General features: G+C 47.0%; 1 protein-coding gene across 2 annotated transcripts in view; it reads right to left on the reverse strand.

Annotated features, from left to right (window-relative positions):
• The window catches only part of rbfox1 (RNA binding fox-1 homolog 1), a 182,934-nt gene extending 155,938 nt beyond the window's left edge, over positions 1-26,996 (reverse strand). The window contains exon 1 of one of the 2 annotated variants that reach the window (XM_035523560.1): positions 26,848-26,996. In XM_035523560.1, the coding sequence (XP_035379453.1) occupies positions 26,848-26,892 (45 nt within the window). In that variant the 5' untranslated portion in view covers positions 26,893-26,996. Of the gene's footprint in view, positions 1-26,688; positions 26,737-26,847 lie in introns of those variants that run through there. The other variant, XM_035523568.1, reaches the window with a different exon arrangement.
• Between the last annotated feature and the right edge of the window lie 239 nt (positions 26,997-27,235).

Below are 27,235 nucleotides of genomic sequence, written 5' to 3' on the forward strand. Positions count from 1 at the left end.
ACCTGTTTGCTCCTCAATTAGCGGCGAATCTGCCCAAGGCACCATGTGCTGGTCAGCAAGCACGGAGAACAAGGCTGTTTTAATGACTGGTCCTGACTATGGCGTTTAGGCTGAATCGATACATAATTTCGCAGACAGAGTGCAATCAGATCAGGTTTATTATCTCTGTAATGAGAGAATTGGGCACGCGGCGTGTTGTCCTGGGCCTCTGTGCCGCAGCGTGGCGTGCAAAGAAAGCAAGAGGCACGAACATGGCTGACCATGCAGTAGTGTCTTAGTGCTCACTCGCGGGCAACTGGAATGAAAGGAGACCTGGTCTGAACACGTGCAGGCGGGCGATGTCACGGGCGATGTCATGAGCAGCACAGACACCAGCGATCGCGCAATCTGGGATAATGAACATTATTAAGACACTGAGCTAAGAGCCGAGAACACTAACAGGATTTACTGTTCCACCTCTGAAATCTGGGGGGGGGGGGGGGGGGGGGGGGGGGGGGGGGTTGGCGATCCTTTCAGTTTTACACAGGAAGCCCTTATTACATAACATGCAGAGCTTCCATTTTCACCTTCTGCAGACATTCTCATCCAGAGCAACTTACATATTTATCAGTATGACAGTATGTGTGCTAACTTGGGAATCGAACCCATAACCTTGATGTTACCAGCTCTACCAAGTGAGGAGAATGTCAATGGAAAAATGGAAAAAGGTGACTGCACAAGGGCACGCCTTACTGCATATGCGGCGTACGAGACGCTGCGCGACGGGCAGTGAACCAAAGGTCAAAGTAAACACGGCCATCAGGTCACGTACGGCACAGCGGACCATCCTGCAGACATTTGGGTTGCGCCGGCCGGGCGTCTTGATCATTACCCTGAACCGCGAGCGGGCTTGTCTGCCTTTCAGCGGTGATGTGCCGAGCAAGATGACGGTCTCGCAGGCAGGAGCGAGGCCGAGGGCGTGTTCCAGACCGGATCTACACTTTCCCACTCTGCTCGTGTTCCCGCATTATACATATATATATATATAGCCAGAGTGGGTCTGCGGCCTAGATGGGCATGTGTGGGCGAATGGGAAAGGCATTACTGGGTAAAAGCGGCCAAAGAGTGGGCCAGCCGTCCTTAAAATGAGGGCCTGGGTGGGATTTTATTTTACTTTTTTTTACCACCAGAAGAAATGTTCACGCAGAGGTTGCATCAGACACCCCCATCTAACTCGCACTGAAGGAGGTAAAGATGGATAGGCTGCCGACACTGCCCACAGAAAAAGGGTCAAGAGAATCTTTTTTTCCTTGTTAACAGCTTTTCTGTTGTTAACATCCCAATGGCCCACTTGCAGCGGAGACGGCGTGTAATTAAAGAAACTGGCATAATGTTGTGAAGCTTGGGAGCTTTTGACAGCGTTTCGGGCACGTGGATGTCTGCGCCGCTCTGCTGCACCGACTCTTAGTGATTCTCATTTCTTCAGAGGCTTTGGCGGCAGGCGTGCGATCCCGAATCGTGCGAGGACTGAAGCCATTCATCATTCACCAAGGGGAAGAGCCCAATCTATCTTGAGACAGGTACTTCCAAAAATACTTATCCCTGAGTCAAGTCCTGACGGATCTAAAAGAGGGCGCATGAAGCCAAAACGTAGTTCCTTTCGTCTGCGGGGGAGGCCCAGGAGGTTTTCGACCATTTCTCTAATTTAGACACACCCTTCCACCTCCTACACATTTCCTGCCTGGCTCTCTCAGCTAAGCTGCTGGCAGATTTATCCTCTAGCGCCATCTGATGGCGCCGAGCAGAGAAGGGCCTCCCTGACGCTGGGGCTCGCCCAGCCTGTCGTTCTGCAGCAGGGAGCCTCCTTTCTGATGGCTTGCCGCGCATTAGCATAATCCCCGGAGCCGAGGACGAGGATGCCGTGGAAATGCAAAGTGCTGGGAAGATGCGTCTAAGGGGCTGCCGCCTTCTCCCTCCCACCGAGCGGCACTGACATCATCAGGGTCCTTTTCATTCCGCCTTGAAGTCGAGCTCGAAACTTCAAAGACAACAGCGTCTCCCTCTGTCTCCCTTTCACTCCACTAAGAAGCACTGCGGTCATCAGCCAGCACTCCTGATAGATTCCTTCTTTTCTTCAGAAGACAGAGTGGGGGGGGGGGGGCTCCTGGTAAAATAAAGGCAGTTTAACAATTCTCCCAGGTCCCCTCAGATGTCTTGCTGACACTTCAAATGGACCTCTTTCATCTCCTCTCACCGCACCTATCCTCCATCATCCCTTCTTCATACCCCCCTCCCCTTCTCACTTAATCCAGCGCTTGTGAAGAACTTCCTCCCATCATTGGCTGTGCTGTCGCCCCTTATCTCAGGAGCTGAGAGCGCCGCAAAACGACTCGCTTTCAAAAAACCTTGCTGGAGGAAGGGTTTCAGCTCAACAACACATTCATTAGGGCTGCCCGCAACCGGAGAATCCTCAGGGCTGCTTACTCCATTACTCTGTCCACGGCAAATTGTGGCCGTGTGCGGAGTGTACGCTAGGAAAATCTTTTGAAAGGGCAGTAATCAAATTTAGCGCCGAGGCCAAAGCATTTGAAAAGTGCAGTAACCTAATTGTGCTTTTCGCACCTGAGGGTGATCAACAGCCCTTAATCAGCGTGGGCAGCTACAGCGCTTGTTGGCGGTGCAGGGGTTTGCCCTGCCAAGTCCGAGCAGTGCTCTCCGCGAGTCGTATTTGGGAACGTTGCTGGGCACGGAATGGTGTTGGGCGAGGCTGGGTGGGGGGGCAGCTTGCAAACGTGTGAACTGGTGGCAGGTGCTCACGTGTGTGGATTGGTGGCAAGGCCTCACGTGCGTGGATTGGTGGCAAGGCCTCACGTGCGTGGATTGGTGGCAAGGCCTCACGTGCGTGAACTGTCACCCTTACATGCATCCAGATTCAAACATAAAGGGAGGCGGGGGGGGGGGGTGTGTGACAGAATAAAGATGAAGCGGAGTGTAGCGGAGCAGCATGGACAGTGTGGACAGAGATGGAAGGAGATCATAAGAAACCAGCAAGGTCCCCACAGCGCTGTTGAATTCCCAAACCCTGTAACTGATATTCTGAGCCTATTCAACACTAAGTGGTTGGCCTGTTCAACCTCTTTTTGATCAGTTCTGCGAATGCCAGCATGCGGAGGGGTCAACAAGTACATCCTTTTAAAAAACGAAGTGAATGCAACTTCTTGAAAGGGGCTCGTGGGATGACATGGTACCTGCAGAAATGCACTGAGGACAAACATAAATACATATTGCCTGGTGGTTGAGGAGAACGTCTTTTCATCCAGCTACCGCCCGCCCCCCGACGCTGGAGTCCAGCCACCTCTGTGCTTCCGCGTGGTCAACGGGTCGCATGCGGAACCCAAGGCCATGTGAGATAAAAGACCTGCTGCCCCGCGTGGCCCACTCATCTGTCAGGCGGGAAATACACAAGGCCCTGCCAGCGTCATCTGTGTTCCTGCAGGTCCCCCTGGTGGCTGGCTCCAGCAGTGAGACGTACCGGTCAGAGGGGCATGTCAATACCACTCTTTTGTTTAACGCTTTAACAGGTGCGCGCTCCAAGAGACCATAACATGCAGCACACCGCGCTTAAAAAATGACCCTTATGACTGCAGCATCTAGTGTGATGTCATAAAAATAGCTCATAACAAGGCCAATCCATCTCGGACAATTGTGGCAAAGCTGTTCGGGATGCGAGCTGTGCGTTAAATGATTGCATCAGGTGCTGAAAGGCTGCTACACACCTGCCTGAAACATGGAACCAAATGTCTTATAAGGCAGACGGATACACACACGAGCACCGGGGCTTGAAAATCAGTAGTTTGCGAACTGTACATCAAGGCCGTCAATTTCATTCCTTGACGCCTGACCACTGCCCCCCCACCCCCCACCCCCATCCAAGCCGTCAATAACCCACGCATACGTAAGACTCGGGGAGTGTCAGTGCTGACGGGAGAGGGATGCATTAGGACCCAGATCGCTGTTCCAGCCTTCGATCGTATCTGTTGTCAGTTTTGAGACAAATTAAACCTCGGTGGATTAACATGTTAAACAGTGCTCCCGGCCGCTTCACACATTCAGTCAGTATTGGCATATCTTTGCGTCACTTTCTGCTCCCGCGTGGCGCTCAGGGACTTCCAGGCCACTGCCACCTCAGCCCATGGGCCATGAGGCTCCTCCGTCTTGGCTGGACAGGAGGTTTCCTGCGCCAGTAATGATCTCTCAATTTGCATCCCCTAGTCCTTCCCGAGCAAGTCTTGTCAGGATTCAGGAACATGTATGTTATTGCCTCAGTGAAGTCAGTCTGCTTTAATACACACTCCACCCTTCCACCCCCACCCTGGGAATCAGAGCCTCTGCGGATAAACAAAGTCCATTCCGGAAAAAAGACAGTTGTAAGCCATGCTTTGAAACATGAGGCATGAGGCCTGATGGACATATTGGTATTCTTATTCTTACACACACACACACACACACACACACACACACACACACCTTTCTTCTTCTATTCCACTAATGCTGAGGTAGTATATGGGGTGGGAGAGTTTTCCATCTAGTGCAGTCTGGAACGATGAGGGCTTCCACTTTGAGCCAAGACATGCTGAGGGTTTTCAGCTCACTGACGAGGGTCCTGCATGTAAGTTTCAGTCTGCCTCTGCCAGGCTGGCCACCAGGGGGAGCCCGTCATAACACCTTATTGTGGAGGCAGTTGTCATGCATTTGCATAATGTGCCTAGCTAGTCGGAGGCAACGGCAGGCAATGATGACGTGGAGGCTGGATGGCACAAACACACACACACACACACACACACACACACACACACAAAGACGATACTTTTTAACCAGTATCCCAGCATCTACAGGAGAGTCTTGGCCCAGGTTCGCACGTTCACTGCCAAACACACTTTGCTGTCAGGCTTTTGGATGCATTCAGTCTATCAAGCACCTCCAGTCCTCCTGGTTTTTAATCCCAAGAACCTGGCTGGAGGGATTAAAAGCAATGAGTGCACAAAGGCCCATCATCCAACTTTTTTTTCCCACTGCACTCGTCTCTTTGTCGTGGGCAGCTGTTAAGTCTCAGCATTCTGGAACCAGAGAAAGACTGTCGCTCAACAGTTCGCCCAGACGTTTCTCGCGCTGCCCAAAGCCTCGAGCTTTTCCACTTTGTCCCGCTAACCTCTTCTCTTTGGGCAGATCGAACCAGTCATCACAAATACTGTTTATTGTAGTTGTAGTGTAGAACAGGTAGGGTTTTGGGGGGGTTTTTGGGTTTGTTTGATTGGGGCTTTTTACCCCCCCCCCCCAAACTTTTTTTTTTTTTTTTTGTCTGTTGGAATACAGGGATCGGCCCCCGTGACCCCACCTCTATTAATGAACACATGTTTATGAGTGATGTTATTGCAAATAGCTCAGGCAGGGAAAACTGTGCTGTTAACACGTTTAACCTCTCGGCGTGCTCCGGAATATCAATTGTCCCCACGTTCCACGGCACACCATTAACATCTTGACATGCTTTCCACTTCAAGTCAGCAAGCAGTAATTTCGCCACATTTTACGGTTCCATCCGCGCTGCGCGAGTCACCTTAAACGCTATGCAAATCGCAGGAAGGGCGCCTTTGATGGTGTCCGTGCCCCGCGTGCCAGCGTCACAATCAGCTGCCTCGTCTAGAGCCCGGCGAGCCCCGCACAACGAGGGCTGACTCGTGCACTCTCGTGCCTCACCTGCTAGAGCAGGTAGTGCGTGGCGCCAGTTACACCAGGGGCACGCATTTGATTCCCGTGAAGCGCACGTGCTGGCACGCCGATGAATATGCAAGTCACTCCAGATAAGAGCGTCTGCCAAACACTGAGAGTATCAGAAATTCAAAAAGTGGGAGAAGGTAGTCTCTCTCCCCAGCTGAAAGAAGGACAACCCCCCCACAGAACTGTAGTGTGCGTTGGCGTTGAGGATGCCTCGTTGCTGAATCTCAGGCTCAATCACATGGAGCAGAATGTTTTCCTTTTTAATTAATCGACTTGTTGACGGCAGATGGAGTGGAATGTTTTGAAGACACAGTGCAGATGCTATTCACACCCCACGAATCCCATAGATCATGAAACACTGACAGTCTCCCGTCACAAATAACAGGATTATTACACCGTGTGCATGAAAATGTTCCATTGAAAGCTGATCTGGAATGCAGAGTGCTCTCCAAACTGCAGAAGCCCATGGCTTTGTGTAGAAACATACACACATCTGCTTCTCCTTTGCCATTCATAGCTGCCTGAACTGTATGTAATGCCGCATCACTGATTAAGCCACCAATCCGAAACTCTTGGAATCCTTAAAAGCCAATAAAAATATCCCAAACAAACATTTGTACGCCAGTTAGCTAAAACACTATGCGAGTACTCAGTGGAGGCACTCAAAACACCAAGTACCCTCTACCTACGTTATTAACATTCATGACTCTCAAAGAAGATAATGTAATAGTCTACTACCGAGTCTCTCTCTCACTCTCTCACGCTCTCACTCACTCTCACTTTCCTTCACTACGTCATTCTGTCTCTTTCTCCGGCTCGGAGCAGACAAAGGAGAAAGCCCAGCCTAAAAGTGATCACTGCGGGCCAGGAGATGGCAGTGATAACAAAGAAACAGCATCTCTCCTCTGCTAGTTGACACCTCCCCTCAGCTCTCAGTCAATTCATATGGCATAATGAGAAAACGCCCCGTGTTTGTTCAGCGGCACTGCCTTCGAATGAAATAACTGACGGTTGTTTAACCACCTTTATCACCAAAATGACACATTAAAATTTCACACCCGGAGCGTGCCGCTCTCATTAACATAGCAGACGGCAGGTGGGGGCGGGACATGGGGGTGATGCTTGGGAGATGGGAGCAGGAAGCTCAGGACTGTTGTTTTCGGAAATGTCAAGGTTGTGGCCGAGACAATGAAGAGGCCGCCATTTCGCTCCCAAGATGGAGGAGCACCAGCCGAGAGGGCGACAGCAGGGCTTCCCCCAGGCCTCCTTCGTCCTCTGCTCCTTGAGACCCAGTTTAAGTGACTTTGGGTTAAACCTGATATTTATATTCATAAAAGCAAAATTAAATATCCCCACAGATTGGAGTGCAGGCCTGCACCTTCAAACAATCCAGTCACCGCCTAACACATGACAGAGCCCTTGATGGTCCTTGGTGGAACATGAAGGGATTCTAAATTCCTGTGAAAAGCATCATGTCCGCAACTCATCACAGGTGTTGTCGGGGTTTGTCTGTGTCTCTGGGGTACGTCTCAGAAGCACGGGCGATGTCACTCCAGAGAGCCTATCGCCAGTCATCTTCACTCACAGAGTGGCCAGTCACATCGGAAACGCGTACCCGTGCGTCAGCCATGCCCGCGGTATGCTTCATGATGTATAGGGGTGATTTTCCCCCGCTAAACTAAAAATGAAACCGGCCCTTTATCTGGAAACCTGCTCCACTGCTCCACAGGGGCACCAGTCGCAGGAGAGATTTTAAAAAAAGATACCATGCTGGGACAAACAGGAGTCCCGTGAAAGGCGCAGGAGCTCGGCAGCAGCAGCGTCCACGACGGAGGCCTCAGCGTGTACGCGCAGCAGGAGTGTGAGGACTCTGGATTCAGTTAAACAGCCTGGAAATCTAGGAGTGGGAACCTCTCAGCTGTTTTGATTCAGCCTGGCCTAATTAATTCACTCTGCATGGACTAAAAAGGCGGCCATGGACCGTGCTTTGGGTTCAGCGCGTCTGTGTCAGAGTCTCGGATTTCGCGCGCGTTTTGAATTTGGATTTGTGTCGGTAGGAACAATGAATGCACAGAGGCGGCGGTAACAAACGCAGTTCAATGAACAGCGACATTGCTCCGACGTGTACCGAATAACCCTGGACTGCAGCAGACCTTAATGTGTCAACCAGTGGTAGTGATTTCCATGAGACTGTCGTGTCACCCAGACGCTTCCGAGCTGCCCTCTGGAGGGAGATATAAGTTATAATATCTGTTGCTGAGAGTGGGTGTCAAAAAAGAGCCAAAGCTACAGCCATTTTCAAACAGAAAATCCTACAAATTCAACGTCAACAATCGTCAACAATTTGGCCCTGTGCTGAAGTGTCGGAGCATGAGCTGGGTGCCGTACAATAGCACAAGCAGTGGCGCTGATGTTTCCGTAGTCATCGTGGCATTCCAAGCTGCCGAGGCCGGCATCCCTGGTCTCTACTTGTGGCATCGCAATTTTCGACCTGCAGGCGTGTAGGTGGGACCCGGGCAGCGGCTTAGCAGGCCCCGGGGATGTACCCGGATGCTGGGGCTCAAACCCACCAGCGAAGCCTCTGGCCAGACGGTGGCATGCCTTAGGTGCTGCAGCAGGCGCACCATACCCACATCCTCACCCACTCTCCTCCATTACACACGCTCGCTCTAAGGTACTGAAAAGCCATTGGCTGGCCTGGGTGCTGAAGGACCCATGTGCCTGTTCAGCGCTGCTGTCTCTCACTGTCTCCCTCGCAGCCCCTCCCCCACCCTCCCACCCCCCCACCCCCAAGTGTGCTGCATCACAGACGAGGAGAAAAAAAAAAAGTGTTCGCTTCCATTACGCCGGCCTCCTCCAAAAGAGAAAAGCTTGATATGAGGGACAAAAGCCATTGGAGCTTGACTGAAGTCACTGATGTGTTCCAGGAGTATTCAGCACGGTAAACTCTATTCAGCAGCGGCCATATGCTTTGTTGTTGTTTGTTTTCCTCCACTGACCTACTTTGCAATTTGCAGCTTCATTAAATATTGTATTGGTCGGAATTAACGAGATGTCAGAAAGTGAAGATACTGCCCAAACCCATCAGAGAAAAGAAATTGCATAAACACTCTCACTCAACCTTTAAGACACACACACGGACAGGCGCACACATTCACCCACTCGCGCTCTCTTCCTTGAGATAGTGAGTGGGTTGCATCACTGTGTCACTCTCTCTCTTTCCCGCTATCTCTAAGGTGTCAACTCTTTGACTCCCCTCCAGTGAAAGATTAGCCTTCCCTCAGCGGAGCCATCAACCTCCCTGCATGAACACTACGCAGCCCATATCTTTGGCGATCACACCACGATCTGTGGAATGCTCTCACCGGTTCCCTTCGTCTTGTCACCCGGCCCGGTTATCTCGTAACCACTGTGCAGCAAAAAACAAACAAACAAAACAACAACAACAAAAAAATACGTGCTCCTTAATCCGAGTAGCATGCTCATTGCTAGCGCCTAGCTAGGATAATGGCGGAAACCTCTGCCTCCATGCTCATAACTTTTTTCTGTCCTTGAGACGAGCTAGACGACGTGTGATGGATCTGCCCCCGAGCTAAGCCCTGTACCAGTGTCCTTTCCTCTGTGCCTCTTTGAGTTGAAGCTGCAGCTTTAAAATTAGCCACAATATGTGAGGGGAAAAATGAGCCAGGAGACCACAGAAGAAACACTGCTCTCAGATTCAGCAAGCTGCACTCAAAGAGCGCACATTTACGCCCATTCGGTTTATCGGCGCCTGCACAGTCTGAAACGCACAAGCCCACAGACTCCTGGCTGGCTGGATCCTAAACACGCTAACTCTTCCGCTCAAAATAGGAACTCTGAAATAATACCTCATTAATGAATCAATTCTGCTCTTCTGAACACTGAAAATACTCGATGATATTCAAATCGTCTTTGCAACGAGAGGGCTCATCAGAATGTTATCCAAGCAGCTTAATTCGTCCGCATTCTGCCAACTTAAAGCTTTGATGATTACAGGCGGAGGGAGAACGAGAGAGAAAGAGAATTGAGATAGAGAATATTTTTGCCATCCAAAATAAATTTAGCACCTTGTGAAAAATGCTTCTGCTACTGCTCCAACCACTGATCCATATTTACATCAGAATGATTGACTGAAACAGAAATTTGATAAATCACCAACAGTCGTGTTTAGACTAATCGGCTACATTTATCAAACTTGCAGGGATTCATTATTCTCTCATTTATCATTGTGAGATGAAGCGTGATTGTAATCAGAATTTCTCGTCACCAAGTAGATAAAAAAAAAAGAGTCTAATAAGTTGAACAAGAATTAGTGCAGTTTGATGGTGAACAATATATTAATTAGGCCTATTTTAAGTACAATTAATGTAGCACTGTGCTGCTTAGACAGGAGCATGGCACAGTCACTGGGGAGCCCACAGCAGTTCACATCATTCTATTTGTCAGGATCAAAAAGACCAAAACCACAGCCCCCCCCCCCCCCAAGCCCCCGTATATAATAAAGCCTTCAAAGCTTTGGGCCAAAGCAGAACAGTGAAAGACCTTATAAGAAACTGCGTTGAATTGTTTTTGCCTGACTATCTAGATGAACTATATGATACATTCTAAACTATAAAAATAATACTGACTGCTCTTCCATGACATTTACAAAATATGTGTTTGCATAGTTTGGCTGAGGTGAATAGTTCAGGTTCCGGATGGTCAAGGTACTTCCCTGGATTTTTTTTCCCTCCAGCCACCTGGATTTGCTAATTACCGCAAGCCAGTAGGTAGGATTAATTATCAAAATAACCTGGGTTATACAATACCAAGACATGGCAGGGTTTTTTTGCTTTTCGAATCTGAAATAATCTCGACAGTTTGAACATTACGAGGTGTTCTGCGCTTGATTTCTGCACTGTGACTGGAGCTCTACCTTCCTGAGAGAGGGCAAGCTTTCATCTCCCGCTATTTCAGCGCTCCATATGGATGAAGGGAAGCTCTTTCCCACTCCCAAGCACACTTTGTGCAGGCTTCCTCCTGTGCAGACAAAACTATTCATGCAATACATATCATCGGGGAAAGCCTAGAGACGCATGGGTGCCTTCAGGAGCTACTGTGTGTTATGTTGCCTTTAGAACACCAGAGACTGGCAAACACTCTCATTCAGCACAGTGTGATGATGGGGGAAAAGAACCAGAACAAACCCAGGCAGACAGAATTACTGAAATATCACTGAAAGTCCATTCTCAGCATTTGCCAACACCTGACTACAGTTACTTAGGATGGATGTGTTTAACAAGCCACTCAGCACTCTGTTAGTAATCCATGAATTTATCACTGGCTCCCTACAACTGGTATGTCACATCAAGGGTCCCACACCGGCACACTATTGCATGATTTTCATATTTATATTCATATATTTATATATATATATTTATACCTCCCAGCAATATGTTGAATCTTTGCTCCAAGTGAACACAAACACCGAAAAGAAAAACAAACAAAAAAACTCCTCCGTCCCAGGTAGCTCATTTTGTCTACTGATATTTACGGATGACACTGTCATTTCAGTCTACAATTGTACGGCGATGACAAACAAACAAGTGCAGGGTGTGATTAGAAAGCAGATAACATTGTAATCTCCTCCTCCTCTCCCGAGCGGTTTGGGCGCTGGGGGAGTGGAGGGGTAGTATAATGTTTTCACGGCTCTCGGTGAGCGCTCGTCTCTGCGTAAAATCCTGTTGAAGTGGAGAGAAGCGAAGCCGCTCTGAGCACATCCAGCCCGCTGAGATTAGTCTACCAGCAAGAGGGACCCCAGACACCAGCTGATGCCGCGGGAAACGCGTGGGCCCTCAGCGCGCGGAGCCGGTTAAAACCCGGGTGCCCAGCTGCACGGCAACCTGCCTCTCGCTTTCCTATTACGGTCCTCGCTGCCTTTAAGGTCATGTTTATTCCACCGAACCGAACCCTTCGCTTTCACTTCTCTCTCATTTTATTTCTTTTCTTTTTTTAAAACTTTATTTTACTTGTGGGTTGTGTATCCTTAGGGGCTAGCCTTCAACGCACGGAAACATTCTTCATTTCTCAAGCTGCATATTCTCGCGACGAGGTAACAAGTCAATGGGGATATTCAGCTGTGTTTCAGCTTCATTTGTTCTGGTCCTGTGATGTAATTTTCTTTGTGTGATTAAATATGCAGATCCAATCACAGTTTTAAAAGCAGGAGTATGAGACGTCTGCACGAGGTGCACTTTGGGTGAAGAAAGCCATAGCCATGTAAATGAGAAACATGAAATCAAAGGAATGGTTTCAAGGCAGCATATTTTGGCTCTGCTGTAGCCAGGGCAGAATATTTGATGTGTGCTGCGACTTTTGACTGTGCGCACCTCGTCTGACCGCTGCCTGCAGCTATTTTTTAAGACACAATGGTCGAAGAGCTTTAATTATTTTTGGCCTTGAACAGCTAATATACTTTTAATTGCTTGCCATTCCCCAAGGGCCGATTTATCTCCCTGACGTCTTTCTAGCGAAGTGTTCATAATTTTGCCGAGGTTAAGTGAACAGACTTTCTTCCTAAACCCCCCATTTTAAAACACAAGCAGTAATGAGAAGTACTGCATGGTCCCTAAGCCCAAGCCTACTTTTAATAGTAGCTAAATGCTAAAAGCAACGTCTGGTAATGCAGCAAAAACCCTAAGAAGGTCGCCAGTTGTCATAAAAGCAAAATGCAGTTACCTTATATGTGGTGTATTTATAAAGAAATAATTACAATTAAACATGTAATTGTTACAAAAGGAGTTTTCCTCTAATGTCTCCTCCAGGCAAACAGTAGGCTGTGAATTAAGTGTTTAGCTATGTACTGATTAAAAACCTCATTAAAAATCTCAAACAAACCGAAAACTGATAGACCCTTTGTGGCAACATTCTTGAATTGCCTCCTACAGTGTTTGTTTAACTAGGTTTAATGAACACTTTAGGTGTCAATTTAACACTGTATGGGTGGGGGTTAGCTCAACACTGGAAACTGTGCTGTGTTCCCTTCTGCACTGATATTGTAACAGATAAGACGTAAAGCACTGCATTGCTTTCTAGAGCATACAGTGTGCAGTATACTAAAGATGGATTCCTAGCATTGCACAGTCTTTTGTTACATGAGTTCCTGGGAACATGGGCTAACTGTTTCCCCCGTGCCCAATCTAAATCTATTCAATTTATGCGGAATCAATACAGCAAGCCTGCTGTGAAAAATGTTTAGATAAGAATCAACATAGTAGTATGGAAATCTTTTCAGAGCAAACAAAAAGAGTTCCCACTCTCCTTTTTACTGTCTCGTTCCCTCTACCTAGCCAACTAGATGCATTTAAACTGCATGTGCTTTTCGACTATAAGAATTAAAATCAACTGCTGAGAAAAGAATATATTCTGAAAACATGGACAGAAAGGCTTTAATGTCATTGAAAACGTGTAATAACTATGCAGGCGTTTGGCTTGGTCTTTGCTAGGCATTTACTGAATCATTTTTTGAAGGCATTTGTGCTCATGAATGTCTGAAAAGGGAGTCCATAGTGTCCTTCAAGTAACATAATACTAAATTGGATCTGCAGTAGAACTTGAAAAATAGAAGCAATAACGGTTAAATCCCCACAGCATTTACACGGCTCTGCTGCTAAGACTGCTCCACACTTCTCATATTCGTCCTTTCTGTTCAGCCGAGACCATTTCCAAAAAAAATAAAATAAATAAAAAATAAAAAAACATCGCACCGGAAGCCATTTACACATCCCACTCTCAGACAGAAAAGCAGTGGAAACGAAATTGGCGACACTCATCAGTTTGGAAGGCACATCTTGATGTAGGACAATGACAGCAGCGAGCAGCGAGCCTTTATCTCTCAGGAGAGCTGGGGGAGACTTCCTGTTCCTCCGACTGAAGTGCTACCGACTTAGGAGTTTGTTCTCAAGATTAGAGTGTGATTACACCAGGGAGCTATGCCATCACACACACACACACACACACACACACACACCCACACACACACACCTACACACACACACACACACACACACACACACACACACACACACCTACACACACACACACACCTACACACACACACCTACACACACACACACCTACACACACACACGCGCGCACACACACACGCGCGCGCGCACACACGCGCGCACACACGCGCGCACACACGTGCGCACACACGTGCGAAAAACTCCAAAGTGTGTTTTAATATATTGTCAACTCATTATTATCCAAATTTAGGAAGACCATACTCTATCTAAAAAAAAGCCAATTTCAGCAATTTTGGACAAAGAGGTGCAGGTTTCTGAATGATCAGTGGTTAAAAAACAAACAAAAAAACCCCCAACAACACAGCCCATGTAGTTGCATTGTCTGCACAGATTGCACTGGTTCAAAACAGTGAAGTTGTTTCCATGTTGTGCTGGTGCAGTGCCAATGCGTCTGACAAGCCACATTTCCAGAGTTATGTTCCAGATCAGTGCAAGAAGCTATGGCTGGCTTCTAAATAGCTGGCATATTCAGAGATTAACATATCTCAATTATAGAAAGAATTACCGAACAAATGCGTATTCTAATTAAGCATGTTTATCTCCCGACAAGCAAATGTTATTTCCCTCCCCCCACCGCCCGATCCCACCCCTGGCTCAGAGAAGGCTTCTCGAAGCGCTCTTATCTGCACAGATACACGCTCGGGCATGCACAAAAACAGTGGCAGACAGCCTCAACAGACAAATGGAATATTAAATAAATAAATAAACAAACAAACAACTTTAAAGAGAGAGAATCGAGGATGAGAATGGGTCTTTTACATCCACTCCATCAAAGCTGGCAAAACGAGCGCGTTCCACTGAGAGTCCTGGCATGAGGTCGGACGCTGTATGACGGAAACTCTGCAAACCCCAGTAATTAAAGCTGATAATTTCATTAAGGAAGGACAGCAATTTGTGAGGCTCCAAGCTGCACCGAAATTCATGATGGTGATGAGAATTCAGAGTGTGTATTTCAACGTCATATTGTCAAGAAAATCATGTGAACAGATCTCATGGTAACATCGCTCCTACTACAACACTGCCCCACCAAAGCATATGAACTGTGATTGGTGCAGCAATTTTCCAAAGTAAGCATTCCCTGCTGGATATCTTAAAATCTGTCTGGCATCCATGTATGGAGATGTGAACTGAATTGTGTTCATTGCATTTGTAATGTCTTCTTCCCATTCCCTGAATCTGCGTAAGTGTTATTTCTCTAGGTGTAATATGCTAGAAATGTAGCGGACTCGACAGCCATCACAGGTAAGATGGTACGCCTGCCCACTAACGACCCATGTAGTTTGTGCGGGTATTCCTGACTCTTCATTGGCTGTGAAGGTACGACGTGTGTCATGGCGAAAAAGGCACCACGCAACGCAGGCGTCTGGCACACATGGTGCAAAAGGTGGCACCTCATGCTTTGCGACAGCCTCCCGGGTGAACCGTGCCCCTTGAGAAAATGGCCATTTATCAGAAACAAATGAGATGTCACAGGTCGGGCGGGCAACCGGGTCCGGCATCCTCCCCCGGCCTCTCCATTTGTCACACCAAATGAGCGAACCAGCGGGAAGAGCAGGGAACGCAGCGAGGACAGCCCCTCCGATTAGCCAGCTGATGAGCTGCTGAGGCTCTGGCCATCGGTAAGCCTGACCATAGCACTCCTTCCCAGACAGACTGCTCCCATGGGCCAGAGATAACACTGCAGCCAAAATAATAAACAAATATGTAAAGCGTAAACAGGAGCTAGTTCTGTACACATCGCACCAGAAAGTTATTTTTCATTCATGACGTGACATACCTCCAAGATACTTTTGACCTAGGATAAGGTGTTAAAATACTGTTGATTTAGCTTTGGTCTATGGCAATGTGACATTTTTTGGGTCCATCATAATTCTGTTGGCAATGGTGCAGCAAATTAAAATGACCTTGGAAAACATTGACTTGAGAAATGAGCAGAACAGAGCTGTGACATGTTCGGACTATTTGCAAATGTAATCTGATGTGAAATTGTTTTAGGACAGACTTGACGGAGTCAGGTTTAAACGTCAGGAAAACACTGGTGCTTCAGAAGAGGCCTGATTAGGTTCATAATTACATATAAATCTGTGTGCTGCAAATTAGCAGTGCAGTTTCAAATGTCCCTATGAAGGAAACACCAAAAATTGTGAGGAAGTGCAAAACAGGAATATGATAACCACCCGAGCCTCTGATGTGGTGCTCTGGGAAAGCTTTCATGTTTTGGACAACATTAGGGGTTTTTTTCCCCCTTTTTCACAATCCCAATGGAGCCTGCTGTTTTGTGTAGAGCAAAGACAAAGCGTGATATAGGCATGGACACTAAAACACATTCACAGCATTATATACCTACTTCTACTGAAAATGCTACAAAACCTATGGCAGCAGCCCAGACAGGAACAAGGCCTGACTGTGGGGAAACCAAACAGACTTTATCACATGTGCTTTGCTGCACTCACACACACACACGTGCGCGTGCGCGCACACACACACACACGCGCGCGCACACACACGTGTGTGTGTGTGTGTGTGTGTGTGTGTGTGAGCGCACACAACAACTCCCAGCCAAAGTTGGAACATTAAGCTGCAAAGAAAACCAAAATGTGGATTCAAGATTCCAAATGCGCGGCCCTAACGAGAGATGAGCCGTGCGATCGCGCTGTCTCCATGCCGCACCGCCACACTGTCCGCGGCCAGGCAGACGTGTCCGCGCGCGGGAGACCGTTAACAGGGCTTGGCACGACACACGCGTGACGCTTTGCCCACGCACGCTCTCTCTGTCTTGCGCGCAAGCGCGTGGTGCCCGCTGCTGTCGAGCAGGCGGGGGAGGATTTCCTCAGGTTTTGAATGTCAAAGAGTCGAAGTATGCAAACAAGTCTGGGAATGGACAGCACGCGTCGCGAGTGCGGTGACGGAGATCGACCATTCCCTCCATCCGTGGCAGTTGTTTTGAAGGGAAGTCTGTCGTCCCTTGGGAGAGGAGACGGAGGGTGGGGGTGGGGGGGTTGCCTGTAAACTCCCACCATAGACAACATTATTAATCTCGATTTACAAAACTGGTAAAAGTGCACTGAGCTGCAGCGAGAGCGACCGATCAGTGGCAGGGCTCCCCCCGGCAGGGTGGAGACGCCTCAAGTGATGCATCGCTGTGACAGTAGACTGTTGACAGTGACCTTTCATGCAGCTGGCCAAAAAATTTCAGAAGGTTGCCATTCCACCCAAAAAGCATCCCACAAAAGAAATTGATTTTCTCTTCATGCTGGCCAGGTAGTTTACCGGGTGCAATTAGGAGGCATTTTCTCTGCCGTGATGCTGGGTGCCAGCGTACGACCAGAATAGATGCGGGAGAAGCTGAGCAGCGTTTTCTGAATGGAACCCGGCGCATTTTAGAAAGCAGTAATTGGTGAAGGATTCTATAGCTATCAGTAGTACCTGAAAATACATCATAGGTTGCTGCCAAAGTTGCACATACTGAACAGGGGTGTGGTTGGTCTCAGAAGAGAGTTGCCCACCATGAAGGGAAGCATGTCAGTTAAGCCCCCCATTAGTGGAATGGAGCATTGCCGTCTCTGTGGACCGTTCTGCGGCGGCGCTCGCCGCACACGCTAGAGAATGGTGTTATGCAGCCGCTCTCTGGTCCAACCGAGACCCAACGACTTTCAAACGAAGAGAGAGGCCTTTAACCGTCATAGGAAAACAATACATCGACCTGCATTACAACTGAGCACGGGGAGGAAGAAATCCACCAGTCAGCGCTTGTTCCTGACATTCTGTTACTGTGAAAATTACACAATACATATATAACGACAAAACCCAAGAAAGATAATGTGTTTTCTGATCTATCTGCCTTGAGCAGTGGAGGTGGGAGAAGGAGAGAGAGAGAGAGAGCGAGAGTGAGAGAGGTTTTTTTTTCTGTATCCCCTGTCGGGGTGATCATCACTATCTCTCAGAAGCAGTGTGGTTCTGTTTACATTGCCATGTGGCGCTTTATGTGCTGTTGTATTGCGCATATTGATATTCCGCACCAACACAGCCCTTGGAGTTGTCACAGGTTGCGTAACATTCATTCTGGCTGATGCACTGCCAATTCCGTCTGGCGAAGGGCCGCATTGCCTGTGGCAAAATAAGCATCAAAAGCTCGCCGTGCATGCTAAACCAAAAGAGATTTAGTAACAACCTCTGAGGCGCAACGTGGACAAGGATGAAGCCCCCCGCCCAAAAAAAGAGGATTTAGAAAACATCAGACAAAAAGCCTATAAGCAAAAAGAGTCTTTCCTCAAAGCGTTTACCGGCTGTCCTCTGCCAAGCCACCTAGGTTTGAAGGACACAACAGAATTCACTTGAGGAGAGGAACATAAAAATTTTTTAAAAAAAGTTACACAACCCTAATGAGAAAAACTGACGGCGGAGAAGTGGCTGGAGAGGCAGAGCAACGGGAGAACCAGGAGCAAAAAAACTGGGTGCACGTGGAGCCACTGGGCAATAAAGCAGACAGTTCCTTGTCAGCAGATGGGATGATGGCTATTGGGACTGGAGATGAAAGGCGCCAAAGCGGAATTGCTGAGTGTGTTAGAGACGTTAGGTAATATCCCCCTGATATCAGCTAGGATTCACCACAGCCAAAACAGTCAAGCAAAAACGAAAAAAAGTGCACTGCTAACACTAGGGAAGCTACCATCTGCTCCTCAGCAAAGCTCTCTTAGATACCCGAACTGGAGAACTGCAGCAGCTGCCTACAAAATCCTTGGCCGTCCCTGCGACGGTCACTGCCGAGACCTCGCGGTGCCCCCCGCCACCCGGAGCCCTTGTCAGTCACAGCAGAACAGTCGCCCGTGCGAGGCGTCTTGGAGGCCCAGTTCTTCCGAACAGAAAATGCATGCTGGTTTACATCATCTGCATAATACCTCATAATCCTCGGAGCCAGCGGCCGTCAGCCCCGCAGCGGCCGAGTGCCGGAGCGGCAGGAGGAGTTTAGTCGAAGGTCAGAATGCCGTCTTAACACCCTTTCCAGCACGTGCGCACATCCTCATTTGGGGCTGGGCCAAAGCCAGCAGTGGAGGGCAATGCCATTATGAATGTATCAGGGTATCATACGGGATGATGAGATACTAATCACTTTATTTTTCAGGCCTTATGAGAGCATGACAAGCACTGATTTGGCAGCGTACAAACAGGACAGAATATTTTCAGCTTTTCTTGGCAGAAGCCAAACATTCGGTTTGATTTATCTCACTACTGGCAGGAGTCAAAAAATATCTAACAGGCAATTGATTACAAAAGATGGCTTGGTGGTTTTATTTTGGTTATGCATTTGGACAGAAGCCACGTGTCTGAAAATAAACTTTTCCTATATTTATTTATTTATTTTCTCTCCTGTGCTTTTGAAGATTCGTGCACTGATGCTGGTGTAGGAAAGACATATCGACACTCACCTCTGTAGCCTGGAGAAAGACCTTTTTGTTTTACAGCTTTCAGGTTAAAATGATTTTCATTCTGCAAGCTCCAACCCCCCCTCCCCACTCCCACCCCCCATGATGGGAAGATGCAAGGCGCAAACATCTGGAAATCCTAGAAAGATAGTGGCACTTTTTACAAGATTAAATAGGCCACATTTAATAACATTTTACTGGAGAAGACTAATGTTTCCTTTCAAGCGCATTAGCATTTTGATAACCGGCTGAAGACTTTTCTTCCATTTGCGATAAGGAGAGGAGACGCAGCGGCAGAGACAGCAGGAAATAATTGGCACCCAGCGTGTGAAAAGTCAGCATTAAAAAGGGGGGGAAAGGGAGGGGGGTCCAGGTGGATGAAAATCCAAGGAGTGATGATTGTAGAGTTCAGAGACAGCACACTAACGTGCAGGGTGATCCCTCCCCTTACAGCCCTGCGGGATGATCCCACCCCTTACAACCCTGCGGGGTGATCCCACCCCTTACAGCCCTGCGGGGTGATCCCACCCCTTACAGCCCTATGGGGTGATCCCACCCCTTACAGCCCTGCGGGGTGATCCCACCCCTTACAGCCCTGCGGGGTGATCCCGCCCCTTACAGCCCTGCTGGGTGATCCCACCCCTTACAGCCCTACGGGGTGATCCCGCCCCTTACAGCCCTGCTGGGTGATCCCACCCCTTACAGCCCTACGGGGTGACCCCTCCCCTTACAGCCCTGCAGGGTGATCCCACCCCTTACAACCCTATGGGGTGATCCCGCCCCTTACAGCCATGCTGGGTGATCCCACCCCTTACAGCCCTATGGGGTGATCCCGCCCCTTACAGCCATGCTGGGTGATCCCACCCCTTACAGCCCTACGGGGTGATCCCACCCCTTACAACCCTGCTGGGTAATCCTGCCCCTTACAGCCCTGCTGGGTAATCCCGCCCCTTACAGCCCTGCTGGGTGATCCCACCCCTTACAGCCCTACGGGGTGATCCCACCCCTTACAACCCTGCTGGGTAATCCCGCCCCTTACAGCGCTGCTGGGTGATCCCACCCCTTACAGCCGTGCTGGGTAATCCCATCCCTTACAGTCCTACGGGGTGATCCCACCCCTTACAGCACTTTCTCTCCGTTAAATAGGAAGAGCCTACACTAATTATGTTTTTAAAAAAGGTGTGTGTCAGCATTACTGCAGGAGTCTGACTTCGGGAATGTGAAGAAAGATTTCACATGCAGCTCCTTACCGTTGCGAACCAGGGGCCCTGCCGGAATATCAAATGTAACCTCTCCAAAGGATGCCATGTGAGATCTGCATGATGAGAAGGCGTATAAAATAAAAATGACAGCGGAGAGGCCATAATCTATTACCGTCAAAACTAAATAAAGAAATAAGGCCTCGTGTCCTTTGCGCCGTTAAAGTGGTAAGGTGGGGGAGGGGTAAAAAGGTAAGGCTATGAGTCATCTGACCTATGAGTAAGGCCTTCTATAGGACACCGTGCTAACACCTGCGGCGGCTGCGGAGACCCACGGGCGTGAAGCTGAGCCGTGGGGCGCAGGGGAAGCGGGCCGGCAGAGCCGTGCTGGGTGCGACGGCTTCGAATTATCGCCGCGCCGGTCGCCTGCAGCAAGGCAGTTACGGACGTGACCCTCGTACGGACCTCCGCCAGCGCTGACGGGTAATGAATTTAACCGTAATCAGGGCGCTAATTCATGGCGAAGCTAATGAAGCCACCGGTGCTGCTGGGCTGGGCTGAGGTAGCTGAGTTACTTGTGGGAAATGGATGGTACATGAGACGGATCTCGGCGCGTTTGGGGAATGAACATTAAACCCAGCGTCATATAAGGCAAGACAGACTAGGAAAGTAACCTCTTTCTCTTTCTCTCTCTCTCTCGCTAGCATTCTTTCCCTCATTTATTTCATGTTATAAGACCAATATGAAGCAAATATATATGTATATAAAGAATTCTGATATATGGGTGGAAGTGCACATTTGTCCAAACCTCTTTAGATGACATCACTGGGCTCAGCACAACATCTTATATGACAATGCAACAGAATGAAAGAGCATCTTTACACTAGAGTTTCTCTACTGACAGCACTGTTGTGTGATTTACTTTCTGAGGAAAGCTTAAATAAGCTCAGGTTTTCCCCTGCAAAAGCATTCTGTCCTCAACTGTACTTGGGTTTCCCATGGGACTGCTTAGCGGCTGCTTAGTGGGTGTGCCAGATATGCCACAGTGGGGCAGTGTGGTCACAAATAGCCTCCTTGATTCCTAGCAGCCCAAGCTACTGCGTTTGAGTTGGGCTACATCCACAGGTGTGGTAATGCCACATCACTGGTGCTCCTCTTTCGTGACTCTTATGGAGATGGAGTGCCTCTTTGCTGTGCTATTCATGTTTCTAATTTCAATTAAACTGAAAATGCCAACCCAAATAACTGTGGTGGCGTGTGATTTTTAACGGAGATACCCAGGGCAGTGGGGGGAAGGGGGTGGGGAGTAGTGTTGAGAAAAAGCTAAACACTAAACACTAGTGGCTTGAGCAAATGCAATCCATGGCCAATTAAGATTTGGTAAACATGTGTTTATTAGTGTAAACAGTGTTGGGATTAAAAACAGATTATCCTGAAATCCTTTGCCATGAGGGCTCAGATGCGCCATTACATTCCAGCGAATTAATTCTCCCTTGATTGCACAAGTCTATTAACGTTCCTCTTGACTACTTTATCTGCATAGTTGCTACAAGCACCGATACCGATTCCAGTGGCGAGATTGGAAGCCTTAATAACCCCGGACGATGAACAACACCACAAACGCACCGCTTTCCCTCCCAAACGGAAGCCATAGTTTGCCCTTCAGGATTACACAATAAATCACCTGCTTATCGTTCGGCTCTTGGCTTCTCGGCTGCCACATTACAATAATGAGATCCATCATGTCTGCGCTCTCAAACCTACATCGCTTGCTGCTTGGAAATTACAAAAAATTTTGCAATCAAATTGCAGACTGTATTCCCAACGACCCTTCCTGGCCCAGGCTTGAAACAAAGGTAAATTTAAATTATACTCTTTCCTGCAGCCAGTTTTTGAGCATAGTACCTCTCTGTCTCCAAATGAACCCTTGGACTCCAGTGAAAAAATCACCAAGCATTTAGTGTGCAAACGTTTATCCAAACATTTATCTCATTATTAAAAACAAGTTTATTAGACACCCTCTCATTGTGATACACACAAAACTTGACAACCCCCCGCCCCCACCAAAAAATGTAAAAAGACAATTGCTCAGGTGTCATATATAAACAAAGCTCTCTGTACAATTAATCCCCATCAAGAGTGTCAAAATCTGGCCTTATCTAATCAGGACATGCTGCACTGTGTTCCTCTCAGTACCATTCCTTCCTGGCACATATAATCCTAGTGCAATGAAATAACCTACAATTTCAAGTAATTGCTGCCCTAAATATTGAGTCAATGAGTAAAATGGGTACCATTACTCTGTTCTCTGTAGAATTTCAAGGTGTAGAATGCCACAATATGGTTTTTTATGTGGGCTGTACAAGAATCTGACTGGATAAGGCCCAAAAGTGCTATTACAATATTCATCAGATTCTTATTGATATTAAAATTAGGTGGCAGTACATGAAGGGCCTTCAGTTTCATAGAGCTAAAGAAATCTGACATGTTATCTACAATTTGCCATACTAGTTAAGCAGGTTCAGCCATTGATGGAATTCTCATACAACTTGATTGATCCAGTAATGACAAATACCCTATACTGAGACATATAAATGTCAAGCCAATAAAGCATAAAAGTTTCAGACAAGGGGGAAAAAATGACTACAACATATTAACAGTCAGAGAATTATGTGTACCAAGCCCACTGAACCAGAAAGTTGAGATGAATGTTCTTTACACATCAAGCAAAGTCAAATCTAAAAGTCAAATCAACCAGTCATTACTATTCTATGTCCAATGGTTATCTTCGCAGCTGGCCAAATATCAAGTTCAAAAGCCTGTGTTTACAAAACAACACTCATGAGTTTTTTAGCTACACACTCGGCGAAGATTCATGCTCGCACATTCCAATGAATGTGTGTCATCAACTTCATATGCAATATTACCAACACTTCAGACTGGGGCCAGGACAGAAAGCTACGTGCCTGTGAGCTAGCTGCATCAGGAAGATTATACGTTTGGGGTTGTTTTTACCACTTTTTCCTCTGCGAACACACTTCATTGATTTGTAACTGAATACAAATGGTCATTCTCCACAGTAATTTAGCTCCTGCTGAAACATTTAACACCATCTGGCCTGTGTATGCAAACCTTTATTCTTTTGCGGGATTGTCTCCAAATTCTCCTATGAAAACATTGTAAAGGTTTCAACGTCTTGCAGTCCTGTACTAAATTCGGGTGGAAAACGATACAGTCAGGCTTTCTGGGTATACAGCTATAACATGAATCTTAGCATATTTTCTGCCATTTATTGGCATTGTGTCACTGCCATGGTGATTCAGGCTCGGTTTGTTGTAAAGCCCCAATGGCATTTTGAAAGGGCATCACTGGGCTCAGCTGTGTTTTTATTTTGTGTGTGTGTGTGTGTGTGTGTGTGTGTGTGTGTTTATTTGTTTTTTTGGATTTTTGGGGCGGAGGGGGTGGTGAGAAACATTGGTTTATGAATGGAAGATGGAGCTTTTGTTGATTACTAGGCAGGCATGTCAAAAAATGGGAAAAAAAATAGAATGATGGACCCCAAAAAGCACTGTTCACCCCTACCAACTGAAGTCAGCTGTCAACATGAATAGGCCATAATTGAGGTTCTTCCTCACTGCTAAAACACACTGGTGCTCAAAGCGTAGAACCTGGAACAAGACTTCATAGTCATCACAGGATGACCTTTCTAAGCTCTTGGTACTGACTAGTGTAACAGAGCAACCACTATGAGGAAATGACAATATGTAAAGTATAAAATATAAATGAGCAGAATTAGCAGGTCCAATTGTAGGTTCTACAGTTTATATACTATATGAGCTATGACTAATCTAAATCAATATCTATTACTTTAGTATTTTATGAATCATTGAAAGGTATTTGCATTCCCTCACTGCAGTAACTCTATTTTTATGCACCCGGAAAAAAAAATTGTTGGAACAATTAAAACTGCACATTAGTGTCTTTCAGTGACAATGGGATGGCTTGAGCTTAGTTGGGGCTAAGCGCACTGTGAGCAGAGACGTTATTAGTGGATTTAAAATAGATCTGGCAGAAATCTGGAACTGATACAATACATCAGAACATCCTCTGGAATAGCTTCCTCTAGATTTCATGGAGCCCCGATCTCAGCTTGCACTTCTAAAGGGAAGCTGTGAAAGAGTACTTGCTAGGGTTCTATATGTAAACATTTAAATATGCAAATCACTTTGCCTATCTAAATGACTAGAAAACCATGCAATGAAAAGAATATCCCCAAAATTCATGGTGTGTAATGAACCTCATTAGTGATACAACAGTAAAGTATGTCACATCCATAAGCACAGGACACAGACATCAAAGAATTGATTCTACACCAATGTCTTAAATGTCAGACACCCACATATCCTAATATCCCTGCCCTTCCATTAAACTCATCTGTTTAATAAGTCCCCAGTTATGAATAAACACTTAGTATTTATTTGTATCAAACCTCAGTGAACATGGTAGGTGTTAACACTGCAGATGTTAATTTACCATTGCAGGTTTTAATCCAATACTGCAGGTGTTACTTCATCACTATTAATTCAACACTGAGATTCTGAGGTATTGATGGCTAGATTTACTCTTTAAAGCCAGTAAGATTGGTTGCTTGATTGGCCTTTACGGAACCTCTATGAAGTTTTCTTCAGCACATAAAAGCAAAAAGGTTCACCCCACATTGTAGTTGCCTGTCTTGATCTTAGAGATCTACTCTCAAAGAGTTTAGTTCCAGCTATAATCTAACACATCCGGCTAAAATATACTTTTAGCAGAGCATTAATTGGATGGCCAGGTACATTACATTAGGGATGGAGCTAAACATTGCTGCGAGGCCTTTCTGCAAAGAGAGGATTGGCATCCCATACCTTGCAGTCCACTATCTGAAAAACTCGTTATTATGAGTGAAGCTCTTTCATGTTTGCTACCCTGAAATAAGATACTGACCACAATGTAATGACTACATAACCAGGTTTCATTTTCATAAAGACTAAATACTTTGTGTGAAGTGTTGTTATTGTTGTATACTGGAGGCTGCAGGCTAGGGACCCCATTCTGGAAACGGCTTTAAAAGCACAGAACAATTACAATTCTTTACACAAATGTTGGCATCAAATACACACCATACCATTGGCACAAATAATTTCCTCAAGTTAAGGAGGAGATCCCAAACAAATTAATTGTAGGGGACCAGAATACATAGTTGCAAACACTGGTAATGCTTAATTGTACTAATAGTATTAGGGGAAAAGCCTTCAGCTAGATATTAGATCATTATACATGAAAGCAAGAGAGAGCTGCCACATCAGAACATTTAAATGACAACTTCCACTTCCAAGTCTCAATTTACATGACTTCACCTTCAAATAAACATGTTATGTTTACTGTGAATGACTGAAAGCCCCCTAATGTACCATGGCACATGCACCAAAAATGTCTAACATGGATGATGTATAGGTGACAGGGCTTTTTCCTGTTCGCCCTCCTTCTTCTGTGTGCAATATCTTTCTAATGCATATCATGCATTAAGGTACACAAACCCTCTCGACCTTCCGAAACTTTCACATACAATTCGCTTAATAGCATTGTTTCACTACTAGTGGGTCTTTCATTACAAAACTGAACATAATTACTTTCCCATCTGAAACACCCGCGTGAAAACAAAGCATCGCAGTGTTCTTTGTCAGACAACTCGACTAATATGTTAACGCTGACCAAAAATGTAGAACTTCCCAGTTACAATTATGTCCGTGTTTAAATGACGGAAATAAAGTGGCACATACGCCAAATGCCTAAGTCTTCAACCGCACCAGTATCACGTAACACAATCGATTCCGGAGCATCGGTCCTTGCTCTCCTTCATCATTAACGCCAAAACATGCGAGAAAAAATAACTTTGGAATAGATAGTAATATTTTAGCCGTTGGTATATTTCCCCTGAAAATTTCAACAATTACCAAACATATGGCATGGAACATGGACAATCCAGCGGGTCCCCTAAAAGCATGCCTTTACCTATTTGTGACAGCGAACCGAGCACATGCCATGCAAAGAGCACCTGGCTCCGTGAAGTCCGCGAGAACGCCACTTCCAACCCATTCCAGAAATGACATTCCTCACCGTACAAGCCTCCGCAGGCGTGCATCACAATGCAAAGAACAACCAAGCCGGTGGCGCGTTAACACTAACCTCTGGTGTTGCAAAAAAGGTTCAAGCGACAGTCGAAAGAGAAGAAAACGTGTCGGTTGAAGATTTAACGACGGCACACTGAAAACATCCCACAGTCGCGTTCACATTCCTCCTCTAACGAAAGCGCCCGTTTCTTTCTCCCCTGCCCGTGTGTCTTACCTGAAGGGCATCTCCCACGACTGCAATTAGCTGCCAAGATTTCATTGTGGTCGGGCAGCGGGAAAGCGAGGAAAAAAGTGCCTCCTGTTCCTCAGCGGAGGTAAGACCGATTGCGCGCGGAGAGTGGCAGAGCAGGCAAAAGATACGGAGCGAGCGGTAGTCGGTGGACTGTATCCACGTGCTGCCAATGTAAATGACCGCATCTGTCACTCTGTGCGCCTGTCCAGTTCCGGTGCCGTCGTCACCCCCGTGTTCTCATTCACGCGCCCACCTTGGACTCCGACTTTGCCACGAAGGTACGATGCACGCGACTAATACTCATGCTCGTTTGTACAACAGCAAATGAGTCGATAAAGCGCGCTTTGTCCTAAATTTGTCCTATATTATT

The sequence above is a fragment of the Electrophorus electricus genome, chromosome 1 (genome assembly GCF_013358815.1).
Source record: "Electrophorus electricus isolate fEleEle1 chromosome 1, fEleEle1.pri, whole genome shotgun sequence".
Classification (NCBI taxonomy): Eukaryota; Metazoa; Chordata; class Actinopteri; order Gymnotiformes; family Gymnotidae; genus Electrophorus; species Electrophorus electricus.